This window comes from Carya illinoinensis, chromosome 11, assembly GCF_018687715.1.
Source record: "Carya illinoinensis cultivar Pawnee chromosome 11, C.illinoinensisPawnee_v1, whole genome shotgun sequence".
Lineage (NCBI taxonomy): Eukaryota > Viridiplantae > Streptophyta > Magnoliopsida > Fagales > Juglandaceae > Carya > Carya illinoinensis.
Window position 1 is genome coordinate 13916666 of NC_056762.1, and position 21535 is coordinate 13938200.

At 37.9% G+C, this 21535-nt stretch overlaps 1 protein-coding gene and 1 long non-coding RNA gene across 2 annotated transcripts; one reads left to right on the forward strand and one right to left on the reverse strand.

Moving 5' to 3' along the window:
- Positions 1 to 504: 504 nt before the first annotated feature.
- On the forward strand, positions 505 to 1766 carry LOC122281221. The gene is made up of 2 exons (XR_006230184.1): positions 505 to 1212; positions 1572 to 1766. It is a non-coding gene; the product is annotated as an uncharacterized LOC122281221 (long non-coding RNA).
- A 625-nt stretch (positions 1767 to 2391) lies between these two features.
- Positions 2392 to 11227, reverse strand: LOC122281219 (pentatricopeptide repeat-containing protein At4g14850). The gene is given in 5 exon segments (XM_043092567.1): positions 2392 to 5764; positions 7708 to 7948; positions 8539 to 8594; positions 10678 to 10803; positions 11086 to 11227. Coding segments are annotated over 5 exon segments (3606 nt in total). The 5' UTR covers positions 11156 to 11227; the 3' UTR covers positions 2392 to 2651.
- Positions 11228 to 21535: the final 10308 nt, after the last annotated feature.

Consider the following 21535-nt stretch of genomic DNA (forward strand, 5'->3'; position numbering starts at 1 on the left):
AAAATTTTATTTATAACTCAAATTTTTTTTGACATTTTAAATTCTTAATATAATTTTATGTAGAATTGATATATTAAGTAGAAAAATTTAAAACTTAAATTTAAGACCAAAAAACATTTTAAATTCTTAATAAACTTTTATGCAAAATTTACACATTAAATTTAAACGAACTATATACTAATACATAAGTAATGAAAATTTTTTATAAATATTATTATTAAATCTGTAATTAATTATCAATATATAAATCAAGAAAAATAAAATTTTACAACATTTTTTATTTAATTTTTCATATTTTAAATTGTTAATAGAACTAAATGTAAAATTGAAATATTTAGTGAAAAAATTTAGATGAAATATGTCCTAATAGCTAAATAAAAAAACATATAATAATGTATTTTTTTATTTATTAAAATAAAAAAAATAAAAATAAAAACCCAACTCATCTAAGCCCGAAATTAATCATTTTCCAATAACCCAATGATCAAAACGGCACCGTTTTTCCTTGTTTTTTTCTTTTTTGCTTTGCGTTCAGATGTGTTTGATGTTTTCTCCGTTTGGTTTGCCTTTTTTTTTTTCCTTCGAGATTCTCCTTCCATACCCACCTTCCGTTCTCTCTCTCTGTTTCTGCCTCCCCGCGCCCCCCTCTTCTTCTCCTGCTTTTACATTTTTTTTTGTTTGATTTTTGTTTGTTTTTTTTTTGTTTTCTTGTTATTTTCCGTCCCTTCTCTAATGTTCTTCTCCTCGCATGTTCTGTATTTTTCTGGCCGGTGACAACCATTCTTCCCTCACGCCCTCTCTGTCGCTTCATTTGAAGAAAAGGGTAAATTTATTTTTGATGGAGTTTTTTTTTTGTTCTTTTTTTTTTCTTCTTGGCTGAAAGGTAGTTTTTTTTTTTTTGGGTTTCTCGGTTGCATGTTAAATCTGTTTTTCTTTCTTGTGGGGGTCTTTTTTTTTTTTTTAATGGATATTTTTGGGTTTCTCGGTTGGATTTGTTGTTCGTTGGGTCTCTGTTTGTCTCTGGTAGAGTATGTATTGTGGTTGGGATGTCTCCTATGCATTGCGGCTCAGATCCGCTGCCTATGGCCGCACATCGCAGCCCCCCACCACGCCGAACCTCCACGCTTTGGCCGTACCCACATTCCCCAGCCCATGCCGAGCTCCCTCACATGCCCTCTCCCTCATTTTTTTTTTTCTCGATGGCATCTGAAGGTGAGATTTTTTTCGTTTGTGTATTATTTGGGTGTATTGAGGCACTCTGTTTGCATGTATTTTGTTTACATGTGTATTTTTTTGGGTGTATTTCGTCTTGCGTGTATTTTTTGGGTGTACTGAGGCACTTTGTTTGGGTGTCTTTTTTTTTTCTTGTTATTCGGCTTTTGATGTATATTAGCTTTGTATTTTTCAGATCTGTAGAATTTTTTTTTTTTGTGCGATCTGTGTTTAGGGTTTTTCCATTTCGGATCCAAGTTTTATTTTTTCCTTCCGTTTCTATTTTCTCTTTCATGTCTCATTTCTGGCACTTTTTTTTTTCACTCTAACTCGGTTTTTTTTTTTTTTGGTGATCTTAGTACATACGAACAAATCTGAAGACGCAATTTGTATGATGGGTTTGATTTTTATGTTGGGTTTACTTTTTGTAAAATACAGATGTGAATACGCAAATATATTTATTTCCATTTTTCTATTTTTGCTGTGATGCATATGCATATCATCTAATTAGAAACTGTAACAAATTCATTCGTATAATACAATTAATTCTTACAATATTGAGAGAAACAACGAGAACATACCTGCAACTGTTGAGATTCACGAATAACTTCGTCCAGGATAATTTTTTTTTTTTTTTTTTTAAGTTAAGAATAGAGAGAGTAGCGAGCACAATGAACGGAATGAATGAAGCATGAGCATATAAATTTCAATCTTAAATCCGATTGAATTTGTCAGGCAAAGTGATAAGCTTTAACTGGAAAAAGACATTAAAATTAAGTCGGCGAAGCAAAATGACACCAAGGACAACGAACTGAACAATAAGATTAAGGGGTAAAATTGGAAATAAAACAGGAAAAGTTAAAATCAGTCTGTGTGAATATACAAAGACCAAAATAACTGTCGGTAAAATAAAAATAAAATGAAAATTACCGTAATTGTCAAATAAAATTAAAGGTAAAATAGAAAAAAAAAAGTTAGACAAAAATACTGTAAATAAGCTATTCGCATTTTATATATTAGTATAGATATAGATATATAGAATAAATTTGTGCATAGCCGCTCTGGCATGTTGGACAGGATGGCGGAATAAATACCCAGTTAGGGGTGTAACGGGTATAGTCTCCTCATTTCTAGTTGTGGATTGGCAAGATGGGTGTTTTGAAAAATTTAGCATATGAATTTTCATTAAAAGATATCAATTGAACCAAGGATATAAATACAGAGATATTGTGCAAAAATAACTGTAATCATCGATTGGGATGGTAATCCAAATAGATTATGGGATTCCTGCCAAACCTATACCCGATGCCACATTCCTCGTCTTTCATCCCAGAAGTCATTACCTGTGTACTTCTAAGAGCCAATAATCTAAGCTAATAATTAGCTTTTCTAAACAGAAAAAAATACTACCCAAGTCCCAGACTCCATTCTAGCCTTAATTACCAATAATCCGAACAAGAACACTTCCCACCGCTAAAATGGTGAAACCTGTATGGATCCCTTAAAATGATTTTCCGCCCAACAGTTCCACTAACAAACTTGTAAAAAGAATGGCAATCACCACAAACACGAAGATTCTTGAAAATCCTGATGGGTGAACCTTCTGGAGTATAGATCAACCCAAATGCTAGGGCAATTCTCTCACTGTGGTTCCAAAGATTGTGCTCTTTTTGTTCTTCATCCATATCATGCAGTGAATAGGTTATATCAGGAACATAACCTGCTTCTTTAATCATCTTCCTAAGTTCTCCCAACTTGGAGAATATTTGCTTGGTCTCTGGATGGGACTGATCTCCCATTCCAAAAGAACTCACCTTATTTTTCAACTTTACCCAACTGCACGCAGGCTTCTTCTTTATGCTGTTAGATCCCATTAGCCTTCTGACATTCTCTACGTCCTCCCATCTCCCAGTAGTCGCACAGACATTTGAATAAAGAACATAGGCTGAGTCATCTGATGGAGCTAACTCAAAAAGATGTCCGGCAGCTTTCTTTGCAACCTCCACATTGCCATGAATTTTACATGCAGCCAGCATGATCCGCCATACCAAATCATTCGCTGGGACTGGCATCTCTTTGATAAAATTTTCAGCCTCAGCAAGCCTTCCTGATCGCCCAAGAAGGTCTATCATGCATGAACAGTGCTCTATTCCTGCTGGGATACCAAATTCTCTCGTCATTGAAGCATAGTACGCAAGACCCTCACCTACAAGACCCGCATGACTGCATGCAGATAGAAGAGAGACAAAGGTAACATGGTCAGGTTTCACCCCCAGCTTTAGCATTTCGTCAAAAGTATCCCTAGCCTTCTGGAAACATCCATGTCTTGCAAAAGCTGATATCAAAATGTTCCATGCTAATCGTGACCTGTAGCCTGGTAGGGGAAGTACTCGTAGCACATCGTCTATTTCTCCACATTTTCCATACATATCCATCGCAGTATTTATAACATAATGATCTGAGTCAAACCCAAGTTTAATTGCCAAGCTGTGAAGCTGCTGGCCTTCCTCCAGCATGGCCAAATCAGCACTAGCAGCAAGAGCTAAAGAGAAGCTGAACTGATCTAAATCTAGTCCAGCATGTCTCATTTTGGCAAAAAGGATAAGAGCCTCTTCCCCTTGGCCATAATGAGCATTTGCAGCAATTATAGAATTCCACGTGATAGAGTTCTTAACAGTTAAATGACAAAAAATGTAATTACTTGAATTCAGGTCCCCACACTTCGCATACATTGTGATTAGGGAATTCTGCACGTACATGTCTGATTCAAATCCTGTCTGAACTATATGTGCATGGATAGGCATCCCGTGTTTTAGTAGATTATCAGCAGTAAAGCAAGCACCAAGAACATTCACAATTGTAATGTAGTTTGCAGGTACACCATCTTCTCTCATGAATCTAAAAGCTTCTACCGCTTCATCCGGTTGTGCATTTTCAGAGTGACCACCTATGAGTGCATTCCATGTTACTTCATCTCGCTTGCGAATTGTTTGGAATACTTTTTTTGCATCAGCCATCATACCAGATTTTCCATACATAGAAACTAATGCATTGCCAACAATCAAGTTGTCATGCAAGCCAGCAAGGGTTACGAGGGCATGAACACTCTTGCCTACAACAAGAAATTTAGGATCTGAACAGGCAGCCAAGAGATTTGTAAAAGTCGCATGACTTCTTGCTTTTCCCACTCGAATCATTTCCATAAAAAGTTCTAAGGCATCCAGGAACTTGTGATCCTGAACGTAGCATGTCACCATGGAGTTCCACGAGATCAAGTCCTTCTCTGGCATCGCGTGAAATACCAGCTCTGCATCCTCACTTCTTCCTGCCTCAGAGTACATATTTATAAGAGTATTGCATACACAAACATTTGTTTCTAGCCCCATTTTTACAATTAGACAGTGAATACCTCTGCCCCACTTAAGATTATCTACAGAACCGCACACTGTTAACAAAGTTGAGAGTGTTGTAGAATCTATCTTCTTATGGACATAAGACATCCGATAAAAATATCTTAATGATTCGCTAAAAAGTCCATTATGTGTATTTGCAGCAATCACTGAGTTCCATGATATCGTGTCATGTTCATCCATGTGATCAAACACGTGGCAGGCTGACTCCATGTGGCCAAAACTACCAAACATTGATATGAGGGAGTTTCCCACAGAAACATTAGTCTCTAACCCGGACTTTACAACATCCCCAAGAACTTGATTACCCAATAGTTCATCTCCAAGCATCCCACAAGAACTAATTACTGCAGCATGTGTGTTCTCGTTGCAACATACCCCTTCACGCTTCATAAGCCGATATATATCTATAGCTTGTCCCAAATCTCCGCTATCTGAGAATCCAACAATCAACGAAGTCCAAGTGACTACATTCCGCTCAGGCAACTCCTCAAAGAGCTTCAGAGCGGAAGAAACAGACCCATAGGTGAAATAAAAATTCAAAAGAGAAGTCCCTACAAAAACATCACATGGCAATCCAATCTTAACAGCAAAACCATGGACTTGAAGTCCTTCATCTAACATACAATCCGACCTCTCACACGCCGTTACCAAGCTAGCAATCAAAAAACCACTTGGCTCGACACCATGTACGCACATTCCACGAAAGAATCCAAAAGCTTCAGAGTAAAGACCCACTCGAACAAAACCTGACATCATGTTATTCCACGAAGCTTCGTTTCTATGAGACATTTGATCGAACACGTCCCAAGCCCACCGTATATGACCAAACTTTGAATACATATTTATTAAAGTGTTCGAATGAAAGATACTCAAACGCACTAACCCCTTCATGCACAGTCCATGCACTGCTCTCCCAACGATTTCCCGGGAAATATCTGAGAAACCTTTGCGAGCAAAGCTCGAGATTTCGGGATCGGGATGGTTTGAGAGGAATGGGACGCCATGTTTTGCGGGCTCTTCTATGCATGGGAAAGAAATGTTTACTGTCTTGAAGTGGTTTAGGAGAGGAAAAGAGGTTGGAGAGATGATTGTGAAGAGTGTGAGAGCTGGAGAGAGTTTTCTACAGCACCTAGCCAGCTCTGGTGTTGGTCGTTGAGACTCGGGAATGACTAAGGGCGAAAAGAAAAAAAAAAGATGAAAAAAACTGTTTCTTCGATGCCTGTTGTCAAGCGACGCTAACCATTTGGTTGTCTAGATGAGCAGCTGAGGCTCTCTTCCCATTTTTAAAAATAACTTTCATGACAATAGTAATCAATATAACGCTTTAATAATAATATGATTTTCTTTTTAACAAATTGTATTTCATTCCATCAATCGATCATGTCCTTCCTCGATGGAGTATTTTGCTTCTTCAGCAGGACATCCTCCCACTACCTCATCTTCTATTACTTTACAAAGAAAGAGCAAGTGTGAGTTGAACTTAGGGTCTTAACGAGTCTAATTTAAATAAATAGTGGATCATATTGTTCGTTTATACGAGTCGAACTCGAACTTTTCAACAAGTTGGATGCTTTGTTAACAAATAACCCATATAATATTCGATCGAGTTCAAGTTTATTCATGAGTTGTTTCATTGAGATAAAATAAATTATTATAATTTTATCTACAAAATTTGACCTTTTGGTAATATCTTTATAAAGTTTATATATACGCATAGCATATCAATGATTAAATTCATAAGGATTCTTGTAATATATTGTATATTAGAAACATAATTTCCTTTAATATTTTTATAAAATATAGAAATAATACTATACAAAATAAATAAATAAGAAGTTATTCAACTTTATACAAGCTTATACGAGTCAAACCAAGTTTTATACGAGTTGTATCTTTTAATAATTAATCCTAATTGTGTTCTCAACAGCTCATTTAATAAACAAATCAATCCGAGTTCTAGCCTGATCATGGCGATCTCAAGTCACTTGTTGAGTACAATTGTCTCATTCCGACCCTAGTTGAACTAAAACATATTCTTAAAATAACAAGAACAAAAGATGGGCAAGAGGCCAATCATCAAAACATCCATCTAGAATTTAGCTTGAGTCAAGTGAGTGATGTTTTGAGCTTTCATATCTAATCATTGTCTTGCTGTATTAACAGTTTTTTGTTTTTATAAAAACAGGATGTAGAACAAGGGATACTACTTTATTAGCGGTGACACTAATCCATGACAAAGCTCGAAAACCTCGAAGAAATCAAGGCGATGCCAATTTATGTCATGATTATAACTTTTCTCATGAATTACCATTCCAAACTCACTTACCTATAAGCTTTTGACTGAATCCTAACCCGGTATGAAATTCTTGAAGAAATCAGTTGGATTGCTATTTAATAAAAAAGGATTAACTAAATTGCAAAACACATACATAGGGCTGTGCAAATAACCCATAAACTAGATGGGCCCGCTTAAAGTGGCCCAGCCTGGCCCAACCCGGGTTTGTCGGTTATTATGATCGGGTCTGCAACCCGACTAGTTAAAAACAGGTTTTTACTTGCCCATGTTTCCCATATAACTCTAAAACTCAGTGCTCATCCTCACCTGAAAAATGACATCTAAGAACCATAACATTTAATTTCAAAAAAGAAAAAAATAATCGAAGCCTCTGATAAACCATGAGCAAGTCAATCTCCTAACTAGAGTCTCCTGCATTTAAGGCAGATGCGAAACCAAATGCTAAATATCATCAGCCTGCGCTTCAGTGTTCTGAGATGAAAGGCGCTGCATATCTATGCGGCCTCGGGGGCCGTGTGATGCATAAAACTGAAGCATTAACCATCCCAACATTTCTGCCTAAAAAACCTAGACTTAACCTTGGCTTTCCCCCGCACCCATTCCGAGATTCCCTTTTCTCTTTCTTTACAAGCACTCTTCATGGTAAAACTATGGATGAAAACTGCTGATAACATGCTTCAAGTATCATATACATCAAGAAAATACAAATATTCTTCCTAAGCACACTGCAAATCCATGGCCAAAGAACAAAAAATATAAATGAGCAGGAATTAGCCAGTGCCATACATTCTTGCTACCCTTTGATTTTCCAGTGATGGGATGTCCGGGGCCCTCTGGTAATGCCCTCATAGTAACGGGATTCAAGCTTTCGCTTGTTCCAAGCCTTGACAAAGTCTGAGAACAGTTCGTGTGCAGACTCAGATGAAAGCTCAGAGAAAAACACATTTTTCTCTTCTTTCAACCAGGTAGCAAATTCATTATTCTTAGAGAAATAGTCATCATTGCTCAGCTCTTGGACCTCGTGCTTCTGAAAAAGAACATAAAAAAACTACTAGCATCAGCGGATAGATATGCATGGCCAATGGATAAATTTGGACATCTATAAAACCAAACACTACCTGGTAAATTTTCAACACTAGTAGAGATAAAACAGTAAAAGTCCCCATAATCTAGCAATCCCTTACTTCACTTATCTTGACTGCAATAGCCTTCTCAAGGAATATCCAAACAAAAATTACATAATATGCAGTCTCTGTCAAAGATGGTCTCAATCAAACAAAATAAGAAAGAGAGAACTTCTGTTTCAAAACCTTTGATAAGAATGTAATTGAAACCTTCAATTTTCAAGTTACATACTCCGCTTTATAATCTAAACACCAGGTGCTCCTTATCTGGATCCTGGCAGCTAAAATTGTGTGATGCATGATAACAGCAGGAATGGCAAACATCGAATTAATCTCAGACAATCTTCGCAAACAGCAGATGATTTTCAATTAAACAATGGGAAGGTCTGAGTGGCAAAGAGAGTACAGAACCGTAACAAGTGATATAAGGATTTTTTTTCTATATATAACATTTGTGCAAACTTAGGGAGTATGGGAATCTAAGAGGACTTACCAAGTGGCGATCACTTTTGTGATTTTTACTTTTGTGTTTATCTTTGGACTTCTTTTCTGAGGCAACAATAAAATGTCAATAAGATAAAATTTTGCCATGAAAAACCTTAAACCAACAGTGTAAACAAACGGATACTATGCATGAAGGACAAAATGGAGTAATTACCAGCTATTAATACATAAATCATGACAAAAGGCAACTAGAAAAATCCCTCCATCAACCCCTCCTCCCTCCCTCCCTCTAGGCATCCATAACATGAATAATTCAGTGAAAAAGAATAAGATTGGTGGAAAAACCTCTTTCTAAATTATGTGGTTGATCCCACAGTAACCAAGAAAAATTATATCTATTAGTTACTTCGGTCAACAGGTATAATTTTTGGTTCACTTGCCACATGTTTGTTACTCTCAAGGATCCCAACCATACAGCAAGATTTGTCAATCCATTCCAGGCTTTGGCATCCAGAACCAGAATCATATCAATCCTAAATGACTTGCCAAGAAGACCATTAGGCCACACAATCAACGGCTCAAACCTCATTAGGAAGGGGCTCTTGAAGATCATTAAGCAGAGAAAGACTGATTTGGCTAAGGGCAAGGCAAGCCCTACGCAACACTTAGCCCCCGTTTGGATACTTAGAACATTACTGTATATCTGTAAATGTTAGTGAAATGGTTCGAATTAAGATGTTTTATTGGGTTTTGTTAAAGGAAAGAGAAAAAAGCTGAATAAAAGTATTATAAAGTTAAATAATTGTTTTAATATAATTTTTGTTTTGAAATTTGAAAAAGTTGAATTGTTTTTTGTGTTTTGTTCGGGGAGTTTAGGAAAGTTGCAATGATTAGAGGAAAAGGTAGAAGATTAGAAATTGAAAAGTGTTTTGCGTTTGAGTGATGTTTGGGAAGGATATATTTGAAACTATATGAGAATACTTGCATTGCCAAACAAACAGTCTCACATGCTTTTTGACTTGCACAGAGAATCAACAGTAGTACATGGCTTAATTAGATATTAATAATAAAGTTCTTGGTCTGCTTATTTCTGGTCATCACGAAGCCATTACTGCCTGCACTTGGTTGAGTTCATACTTTTTGAATGCTTTCCTATTCAAGACATACACTACCAATTTCTTTGAAGCTACTACCACTACCGAAGCTCTATTATTCATATCAATACTTAGGTTTGCAATACCAACTCTTTCAACCACTCAAATATCCATCGCCTTCGCGCTTCACCTGCCATATCTATCCGTCCACTGGCAAGTAGGGGCAATTGTCAAGTATCATGCTGAGCTTCATCATATTTTCTTTTTTTTTGATAGTTAATAAGAGAATTTTATTCCAAGTAAATAGGCATAGCCCAAGTACACATGATGTATACAAGTGAATACACCTAAATACAAGCTAAAACAAAACATGACTAATGTAGAACATTATAAATGTTCCCATCCCTTACAAGATTCTTCATCCAAAAACTTAAAGTGCTAAAGAAAAATTCCCGAAGTTCCCCCATAGAGCGTTCACAATCTTCAAAACATCTTCAATTCCTCTCCAACCATATGCTGAGCTCCATCATATTTATACGGGAGTTTACAATAGTAAATATCATTTCTAGTTTGTCTTTTGCACAACATGATCTTATAGCCTAGAAAACTTACCTAGGTCTCATATGATCATTAGCTCTACCAATTTCTTTTCTATTGTGAACAAAAAAATCAGATTGATTGATTATAGGAGATTTTCTAGGCCAAAAACCCACATAGTTTACCCATGCCTGCCGTGCCGAGAAGAAAGAAACCCACAGATTGATTGATTAAGTTGGACTGCAATTATTTACGACTCATTCGAATTTCAGAGGAAAGGCCAAAACCAAAAACCTTTAATTCAGTGGCTTTGGTCCGCCTCTACTAAGACCTTTGATTTCATGTAATGGGTAGTTTTTAATTGATGAGTAATATATGCAACGGTACCCAATAATCTTAGTTTTAACCTAACAGTTCAAATGGCATTATTACGGGCACTGCTAAACATTCTAATTATAAACGCACCCTATTAAAAACCATACTACCTAGAGAAATTCTGCTCATCCTAGATTTTGAAATAAAAACAAAAATTATATTTTTGAAATAAAGTTTAAAACCTTTATCAGAATGGCGCTTGGTGTGATCATGATATTTTTTCCCCTTGAGCTTCTCCTTCTTATCACTCTTTCTGTTCCTCCTCTCGCCATCTTCTCCTGTCCTCCGCCTCTTGCTGTTCTGCTCATCTGCACTTTCACGAGCAACAAATGAAATTTACAACAAAATCCCAAAAACAAAGAAAGAAAAATACACCCAACCTAAGACTCTAGTTTTGCTGGTGAGGAAGTGTAGGGAAAGAGAAGAGAAAGATAAGCCAAGACAGCAGAACGAAACCAGAGAAAAAAAAAATCTGTTTGATCTTTTGGGATTTCTCCGGCTTCCTCGGCAATTAACAGGGTAGAGGAAATTGAAAAGAATGGAGGGGAAACAAATGGAAAAGAACTGTGTAAGGGAATTTTTTAAAGTACCTTCTGAGCCTGAAGAAATCGAGGTCCTTTTCTTTATGTTCTTCTCCTTCGACTTCCTCTCGCTTCCCATTTTGCACTTTTTAGTTTTTTCACAGGCAGAGACGGGTGGGTGATGGGCGATCTAAAAGCCTCGGCGTTTTGGTCACGAATTTGGTCTGATGACGTGGAATAAATAGTAATTATAGGTACACCGGTTTGGTTTTTTTTTTTTTTTTTTTAAAAGATGTTGGTATCTTCATTGCATTTTTATTTCCTAAGCAAGTAAATTTCATTAAAATAAAAAAGGATACAACTTAGAGAGGAGTAAATTTCATTAAAATAAAAAAGGATACAACTTAGAGAGGGGGAGATTTTCTAATAAAACACCCAAAACAACAAAATAAAAAGAAAAAAAAGGGATTATGAGACCAATTTCTTGGTCTCTATCTAAGTCCTACAAAGATGATATTGTCATAAAAGACGTTATGAAGGTAATTCAATACTGGCAGTGCAAGCAGATGCACTGTAGTTGGAAGTCTTGAGGTATTTGTTAATGAGATTTTTAGTCTCTTTCATAAGATCACTGGTTAGGAAAAGTAATAACTTGGATAGACTGATATTAGAATGGCAGATGTGTAGCGGCGAAATAGTCAACTTGCGCCTCTGGAGTAGTGCGTGAGGGCCACGCGTGTGTGGAATAGAGATGGAGTCATGCCGATCTGAAGAATCAGAGGGTGGGGAGTCTGTTGGTACGACACGTGTAGCTAGCAGAGCGCGGCAGCGCATGAAAGCCATAAGTGGAAACAAGAAGCATGTGAGGACCATGTGCCGGCATTTTGGGCATGGTTCTGCATCGTCCCAATAGATCGGCCGGAGGGGAACATTGTGATGAGGTGCGTGTCAACTGTTCATGGCCGGAGAGTTGCAGATCTGAGAAAATCTCAACCAGTGGAAAAATACTACTATAGAAGCATATACACAAAAAGGTAATGGAAAGGAAGAGGAAAAGGAAATGAAAATGGAGAGGAAGGTGAAGCCGAGATTCACACCTTCCTCTCTGGCAATAGCACTTGAAAGGATCGATTTTCTTTTTAGAGAGAAGGTAGAGCTTCTCTATCTAGAATGAGATTGGTATTCAATTTTTTCCACCTGGTATCTTCATTACATTAAACAGTACTATGGCCTTTAACCATTACATGTGTCCTTATACCCGATCTATTACATTCAGCCATAACTTGAGACTCAATACATTGATTAATATTATCAATATTTATCATTTCAGTAATAAAAAAAATAGCTTGTTGTGCCAATTGATGTGCCACCCTATTTGCATCCCTCTTTGACATATTTGATAACCTAGTTTGTATCGGCCAAGATAGTCTTGACATCTTCCATTAGGCAGCTCAGCAACCCATGCTTTTGTGTGTGTTGTCTCATTGCATTCACAATCTGCATTGAGTTACCTTCAACCATAACATTATGCAAACCTAGCTCTGTACACAAAATTGTAGCAGATACTAATCCTCTTGCTTTTGCTATAGTAGGTTGTGAACAAAATCACAATGGCTGCATTAAAGTAGCCAGTATTTCACCCTCACTGGCTCTAATAGCCACTCCCACACCTATTATGTTACCTGCTTCTCTAGCTGCTATGTCCCAGTTCATTTTGATCCAATTTGCAGGTGGAGCTTCACACTGTGTACTGATCTGTTAGTTAATAGTTGACAGTTGACAGTTTTGCAAAGGTCTTTGACTCTTTATAAGATGAGAAAGATTATTTATCATTTTCACATCATATATTAATACATTATTTGTCATTTTTTTCATTCTGTTTAAACACATATTTACATATTAATATATATATATTTAAATAAAAAGGTAAAATGATAAATTACATATTACTGTAAGGTATAGGGGATGTGATGAGTAAAAATTTTCTTATAAAAGAATGGTTTTTTATGGTTTTTCTTGTCTATTTGGGTCGTACAAATTATTGCTCTATAAATAATAAGGGTGATGCTACTATGTTGCTTAGGTTTGACTATTGGGTATGTCTTTAGTGCAAATTATACTTTCTTTTTCTTCCAAATACTTTTTTTTAAACATCTTTAAACATTTTTTTTAAAAAAACAATATATTAATTGTCACTTCTTTAACCATTAAGTAAAACTAAAAACTAAAAATATAAAATAAAATATATGAGCTGTCAAATTGAAGGAGCAAACTTAGGTGATATAGCATTATTTTCCAAATAATAAAGTTGGCTAAATTATTATTGTTCTTAATATATTCATGAATTGTTAGCCTGTTAAGAAAGATTAGTACAACATGTATTTATGATTTTATGTACAATATTTATTTTTTCAATTTTATTTTAAAATTTCATAATTTTTATCATATCAATAGTTGACATATAGAAAAGTAAGCTTTTTCGTAAGTTTTTCTTAAGCAGAATTAGTGTTTTTTTAAGGAGAAAGAAAGGAAAACTATAACAACACACTTATTTCTCTCTCTTATGATTATGTGTCTTGTTATGCGTGCCAAAGTCTTGATAGTGTGTTTTTAAAATACAAAGTAGGGGTGGGCAGCGGGGCCCCGGAACCCACTGCCCCGCCCCGTTCGCCCCGCCCCCGCATAGGCCGGGGCAGGGCGCCCCGCACCGTTAGGGCTGGGGCGAGGGGCCCCCGGCCCGTATGCCAATCCCCAGAGGAGGCGGGGGACGGAAACGAACCCCCCCGGTCCGTTTTTCCCCCGCCCCGCACCGTTATATATATATAATATAAATATATAATATATTATATATTATATATATATATATATATAAGTTTATAACCGGATATATAAGAGAAACGGCGCCGTTTTGTGGTGGACAAAACGGCGCCGTTTTGTTAACCACAAAACGGCGCCGTTTCAATTAGTACTCTAACCCATAACCCAACCCCCCCCCCCCCCCCCCCGATCCCCTGATTCCCCTCCCCTCCCCTCCCGAGTCCCTTCCCCCCCTTCGGCCTAATCCCTTTTGCCTAGCCCCCGTGTTCGGTGTTCCCTCCTCCCACCGGCAACCAGTCTGGCCGCCACACGTATTCCATCATCCCTCTCTCTCGCACGACGCACGAGGCCGGACGCACGCGCGGTAACATTTCTCCTCCCCTTTTGATTTTCTCCGTTTGGTTATTATTTTTTATTTTTTTTTTAGTTTTGATCGGAGATTGGAGGTAGGATGGGGTTGAATCGGAGATGGAGGATGGGATTGTTTGGATTGTGTGCTGTGGATTCTTCGGATTGTGTGATTGTTTGGATTCAATGGATTGTTTTTTTTTTTTTTTTTGTAAATTTCATTGTGATTCGGACCCCTAAATTGATTTAGGGGTTTCATGATTGAAACCCCTAAATCAATTTAGGGGTTAGGGTTTCGGATTGAGACCCTAAATTAAATCAATCCGAAACCCTAATTTGATTTAGGGGTTTCATTGAAACCCTAACCCCTAAATTGATTTAGGGGTTTCATGATTGAAACCCTAGCCCCTAAATTGATTTAGGGGTTTCATCAATTTAGGGGCTAGGGTTTCAATCATGAAACCCCTAAATCAATTTAGGGGTTAGGGTTTCGGATTTGTAGCTCTAGCATGAGATATGTTGGAATGTAGTTGGCCATGTTGATTAGCAATATGATTGGATTTGTCCATCCTTGATGTAATTACTCTTAAGAATGCGATACTCTATTAATGGAAGTAACATGAGTGTATACATTCCTATTAACTAATTTCAAAATTAAAAAAAAAAAAAAATACTACTGAAACTGTTTCAGCAAATATCAAGAAGAATGTGCAAGGCCAACATACAAACAATGAGCAAATAAATCGACTAAACATGTGGTCAAAACCCAATGTCAATCATCCGAAATGGACAATAGGTGTACCCTGCCATTGTACCCTTTCATTATCTTTTTTAATAAGCAGTAATTCATTAATAAGCAAACAAGTACACAAAAATGTATAAATAAATTTCTATGAATAAGATAAAGATACAAGAAAGTCATGTATGTTTAACACATTAAAATCTGTGGAAGCAGTCCAGGAGAAGAGAATATTGATAAAAGAAACAAAAAAATAAAATATCCCAGTTTTGAGCTCCTCCAGGCTCCAACGTCCTTTTCCATGCCTCAGATTTTGTCTTTCAGTTCCTTTTACTATTCTCCATGGCACCAAAACACCCACTGGATTAGTCTTAGATAATCAAAATATTATATATTCTTACAGCCTACTAAACCAATCGGTTAATTTGTAACAAATAGGTTTTTAGTCAAGTGGGAGAATATTATATATTCTTACAGCCTTCTTACAAGCATTACATAATATATAAATGGAATGACATAAGTGTAAACATTCCTAGTAATTAATGCTACAAAATTATTTAAGGTGATTGGCTCTAGCTAAGAGCCAAGTCTTATGTAGCTAGAGCCAAGTCTTATGTTTGGAAAATATATATGCAAACTTCTTCATACAATTTTATGTAGATAGAACTTCATTAATTAGTAGCAAAAGTTTTCCAAACTGTCACTACTGGTTATCAAAACTGAATTTATTCCTTCTAGTCTGATTCCTTAATTTAAATCAGACCACAAACTTGCAAAATCAGCATAACTGCCATGGCATTTCTTAACAAGACTATCTTGTGTTGGATTTATTCCTTCTAGTCTGATTCCTTTTATAATATTCTATTTGACTTGTTTTGTTTGTATGCATTTTTGCCCTGATTGTGTTGGATTGCACTTTGAATTTTATTTTTATCCTTTTTTGTTGGAGAACCAGGAATGTCTTCAGATTTCAGTGATAGCTTGCCTTCCCCAGCCAACACCCCTACCCCAGAAACTAACCCTACTCCTACCCCTATAACGAGTACACCTTGCCCTGCTCCGAAGCCCACACAGGGCAAGAAACCTGTATCCATAGTTTGGCAACACTTTACCAAAATAGAGGGTGGTGACCCCAACAACCCACAAGCTAAATGTAATCACTGTGGGAAAATGTATGGATGTCACTATAGGAAACATGGTACATCCTAGCTGAAGGTCCATCTAGAGGAACAATGCAAGAAGAGTCCAATTTTAAAATCCTTAGTAGAGAAGGGTCAATCTAGACTAGATTTTAAAATGGCGGATGGGAGTAGTGGGGCCGGGGGGCCAACATTGAAGGGGTATACGAAATATAACCCCGATGAGTGTAGAAGAAGGTTAGCTCGTATGATTGTCATGGACGAGCTGCCTTTTCAGTTTGTGGAGGGTAAAGGGTTCCAAGAGTTTGTCCAAGAGTTGGAACCGAGATTTGTACTTCCTTCTCGTCACACTGTGGCAAAGGATATTAAGAAGATGTACCTCCGTAACAAAGATGTTTTGAGGGGCCAATTGGCGGGTTTGGTAGTTTGCCTCACTACCGATACTTGGACTTCAATCCAAAATATGAATTACATGTCGTTGACTGTGCATTTTGTTGATGCTGATTGGGTTCTGCACAAAAAAATTATTAAATTTTGTCAAATAACTGATCATAAGGGTGAGACGATTGGGAAGGCATTTGGGTATCTAAAGAATTAAGTTTTGTCTGTGTCAGTTGATAATGTATCGTCTAATGATGTCGCATTTGGGTATCTAAAGAATTATCTTAAAGATTCAAATAAGACATTCTTGGGTGGTGAATACTTGCATGTTAGATGTGCTGCACATATTTTGAATTTAATTGTGACTGAGGGGTTGAAAGATGTTGATGACTCGGTGGCACGAGTTAGAATGGCTGTGAAATGGGTGAGGTCTTCTCCTTCTAGATTGGAGAAATTCAAAGTTGCTGCAAAGGCTGCGGGCATAACATCGAAGAAGGGTCTTTGTACTGATATGCTTACCAGATGGAACTCAACCTTCTTGATGTTGGAGGCGGCCCAAGAATATAAGGCAGCCTTTCAATTATTGGGTGATGAAGACATCCAATATGTCAAATACTTTGATGAGCACGGTGGATCACGAAAGCCTAATGATGATGACTGGGTGGTAGTTTCTACTTTCGTTGATTTTCTTGGATTATTTTATGATGTCACATTGAATATATCTGGTTCTTTGTACCCTACATCCCATGGATTTTGTCAACAAATATGTAGGGTAAAAGAAGAATTAGAAGATATGCTTAGGGGTTCCAATGAAAGGATGAGGGGGATGACAGTGAGCATGATGCTAAAATATGACAAGTATTGGGGAGATTTGACTAGAATGAATATTTTCTTATATGTGGATGTTATTCTTGATCCCCGTCTGAAAGTTTCAGGCTTGTTATATGGGTTGGGACTTGTTCACGATCAGGTATGGACTGAAATTATTGGTGAATTGGCCCGAGAAACCCTGAAAAAATTGTATGACGAGTTTATGGCAATTAAGGGTGGTACTACATCGAAGACACATACACCGACCCCAACGCCTTCTACAGACACCGTCACTGGACCTCCTACAAAGAAGCGCAGAATGCCGTGGACTAAGACCTTCGCACAGAATCTCACACTAGTCCATCAATCTACGGAGGTCGTTTCTGAGTTAGACAACTATTTGTCAGCGGATATGGTCCAAGATGATAATGATCATTTCAATATATTAGGATGGTGGAAGAATGCCTCAAAGAAATATCCCATCATTTCTGAGATTGCCCGCTGTATTTTGGCCATCCCTATTAGCACCGTTGCCTCAGAGTCAGCCTTTAGTACCGAAGGTCGTATATTGGATCCTTTCCGAAGTTCATTGTCTCCTACAACTGTAGAGGCATTGATATGCACACAGAGTTGGATGATAGGAAAGGATATTCATGTTCCGGATATTTTAGATTTTAAGGAGACCGATGAGGGTGGTGATCAGTCTGGATTTGGACCACCTGGTAAATGTTTTTTATTCTATTATTTTAATTTATTTATATTCATTTAAATTTCATCGTTATTAATTTTAATATTAATTTTTGTAGTAACACATGAGACGTCTAGCAACTCTGCAACATAAAAATGTGCTGAAGCCCGGGCCGCCCCAACTGTCACACCCCTTCACTCAAAGACAAGTCACAGCTGACAAGCCTCTTTAGAATATTTATTTCTTAATTATTTGTTCGAATTTTGTATTCAATAATTTGTAATATTGATACAATGTCCCTTGGATACTTTTATGTTTGTAATTTTGTAATTGTTTAGCCTTTCAATTTTGTAATAGCTTAGTTATTATTATTAGTTTATTACGTATTAGACTCTTAGACTAGTAACTTTTATTAGCCATAAAATCAATTACCATTCATAACACTTTTTTTTTTTAATCTGGTTTTTTAACTTTTTTTTTTCCTTTTTACTTATAATTTTATGGGCTGAAAAATGAAAATGGCCTACAAGTTTTTGGTGGGCCAAAAACAATTTACTTGTGGGCCATTTTAGGCCCAGAAACGGTTTTTGGGCCCAAAATGGCCCAGAAATTGCTTCTGGGCCCAAGGCCCAGAAGATGCTCCTGGGCCCAAGGCCCAGAAGGGGGTGCGGGGGCCGGACGGATTGCCCCCCCACCCCATACCCCGTCATGCGGGACGGGGTACCCCGCCCCCGCACACCAGGGGCGGGGGACGGGGGAGATTTACCCTAATACAAAGTGGATTTTTAAAATAAGTCTAGTATTTTAAAGCCAATGAATATTTTAAATGTCCTAGAAATATTTATATAGGATATTTTCAGTGTTATTGAACTAAGCTTGATTTTAAATAACACAATTATAATATTTTTGAAGAGTTCTAAAAATATTATAATTGTGAAAATTTATTTAATTTAAATTATTTCAATCATTTAAATATATTACGAGATATAAATTATGTTAAAAACTCTAAATTAATTAAATGGTTTTGTCCTCTTAAAAATAATTAGCAACACTTCATTATTTAATAAATGATGAAGATTATATTTTATAAACTAAAATTTAATTTAAAATATTCTATCTTAATTCCTCTTAGTGTTTTAAGTTAAATAAATGTTTACGCATTTTCAAATCAGTGTTTAAAACTTACCGTTAGATATTTTTTAAGATTCCAAGATGAAGGGTTTGAATTAAATACTCAAGCCCCTAGCCCTTTTCCCTCATTTCCTTTCTTTCCCTCTCTCCCAGCCTGACGGAAGGATCCCCCTCCCTTGGTTGAATCTCCTTCAGCCCTGCCCGGCGCCGCCATGTGCCGCCCAACCTCACCTCCACCACCAGCATCACCCCTTCACACAGGTGAACACCTCCTCCCACTAGTGAGCCCCACGCAACCCTCTCTCTCCTCCTACGGGTAGCCCAACCGAAATGGGTTTCACCCATTTCTCTTTCTCCTTGTGTCGCTATAAGCAGCCAAGTAGGCCACCAAGCACCACCTTGACCTCCCTAGGACCACCCCTTTCCTCCTCCCCTTAACCCAAAGCCTCATAGCCTCTCTCTCCCTCCCCATCACACGAAGCCTTCATGCACGGGTTCTCCACTCATACTACCGTACATGGCAACATAGGCCACTGCACCACCACCAAGAGCCTCCTCATCGGTAATATTACCCAGCCATCCCCATGCCCAGTTGAGGTCCCTACCCTTCTCACTCTCCCCCACTCTCTCACGGGTCTTTCATGACTCAAGGCTTAGATCCGCCACCGTGTTGCCTCCAGCTCGCCACCACAGCTCCACCAGCAACCCCCTAAGCTCCTCCATGCTTAGACCTAGCCTCCAGCCACTCCCTTGTCTCACACGCACCCTCATTCTCTTGGATGCATTGTTCACGACAAGATACCACCGTGCTCCACCCCTCACCACCATTCTGAGACCACCATGAGCCTTCCTATGACCACTCCTTCCTAGTCCACCAACCCACACGCCCAAACAATCACTATACACGGTGGCAACCACTGTACGTGGCCAACCGCCACCGTATGCAGTGTTAGCCACCACCCACGAACCCTTCACCATGTCGGCATCCTCACTCCTGGATCTAATAGCCAAAATCCTAGGTACAATCTCTGAGGTAGCCTATTCTAAGGTCACGACGGTGATCGCCATTGCCCAAGCAAGTGGCTTCCAAAGCCATTGGCCATGCGGGACAGCAAGTGACGCATGGGTTAATCCCAATGATGATATAACTCTCTCTCCCTTATTAATTATGTTAAATGTTAGTTGGTTAATTGTGGAGTTTGTTGCATAGTTGTAAGGTGAAGTGTGACTATGTAGTGAAGTGTTGGGCTTAATCGTGTAGTGTGTTGCATAATGTTGTGGACTGTGCTGTGCAGTATGGGTGTGAGGTATGTGCCGTAGTTGTAATGCGGTGTAGTATTGTAAAGGGAGTACACATGGAGTGTACTTCATATGATGGAGTAATGCACCATATGGCGTGTATGCCATAGTGATGTGGCGTAGCATGTGTGAAGGGAGTACACATGGAGTGTACTTTATGAGGTGAAGATATACAGCATGTGGCGTCTTGCGAAGAAAATGATGGTTGCGTAGTTAAGGAGCGTAGAGCATGTGAGTAGTGTTGAGAACTGTGGAATAGTGTCCCAAAATAGCTATGATATGGCCTATAGTCTAAGGTGACGGGTGTTGCCTTGTAGTTGACTTATGGCTGAGAGTATGTGTGAAGTGGCGGAAAAGTGTAAGAGTAGCGCACGGAAGCATGACAGGGGAATGTCACAAAGTGACATGGTTAAACAAATAGTCATGCTTGTGCTGAATGAAGAATTAGTATAATAATGACGTAACGAGAAGTCAAATGACGTGACTAGATACGGCTTAGTTTGGGTGTAGTCTCGAGCTACGTGACATGACAGAGATGTAGTTTTGAATGGAGTCTTGCCATGTAAATGTTGGGATGAAGTTGTAAAGGGCTGGAAAGTAGGAAGGTCCTATTGACCGAGTAGAAGTTGGTATCAGAGTATGAAGTTTGTTTATACAAACAGGTATTCAACAGACTATAAGTTGATCTTAGGTGATAAAGGGTAAGGTACATATGCATCTAGTGAGACACGTGTACTGGATGGATTTACCATATATAATAGGTAATCTATCTTGAGCATGTTTACATGACGTTTAAGCCTCAATATTGGCTTAAAGTCATGTGGCATATATGGGTAGGAATAAGGGTTGAGTATGGGCTAGGATGCATGAAAGCAGTAATGAGTATGTTGTCAAGGATTGGGATGCGTGACTTGGTCTGCTTGAGTCATGTATCAGAATGTGGTTAATAGAAAAATAAGATGAAGGTCTTAGTGTCTTAACCCTAATGTGGATCATGGAGGTTCACTTTAAGAGATAAGACCTTGAAGTAAAACGTTGAATTTGGAAAAGGTGACCCAAGTGAGTCGAGGAAACGTGGTAAGGAAGATATAAAAGATGGAGGTAGTGATTGTAAATGGAATCCAAAGGTTTTAGCATACTAAATGACACGTAAGAACATGTGGTAGA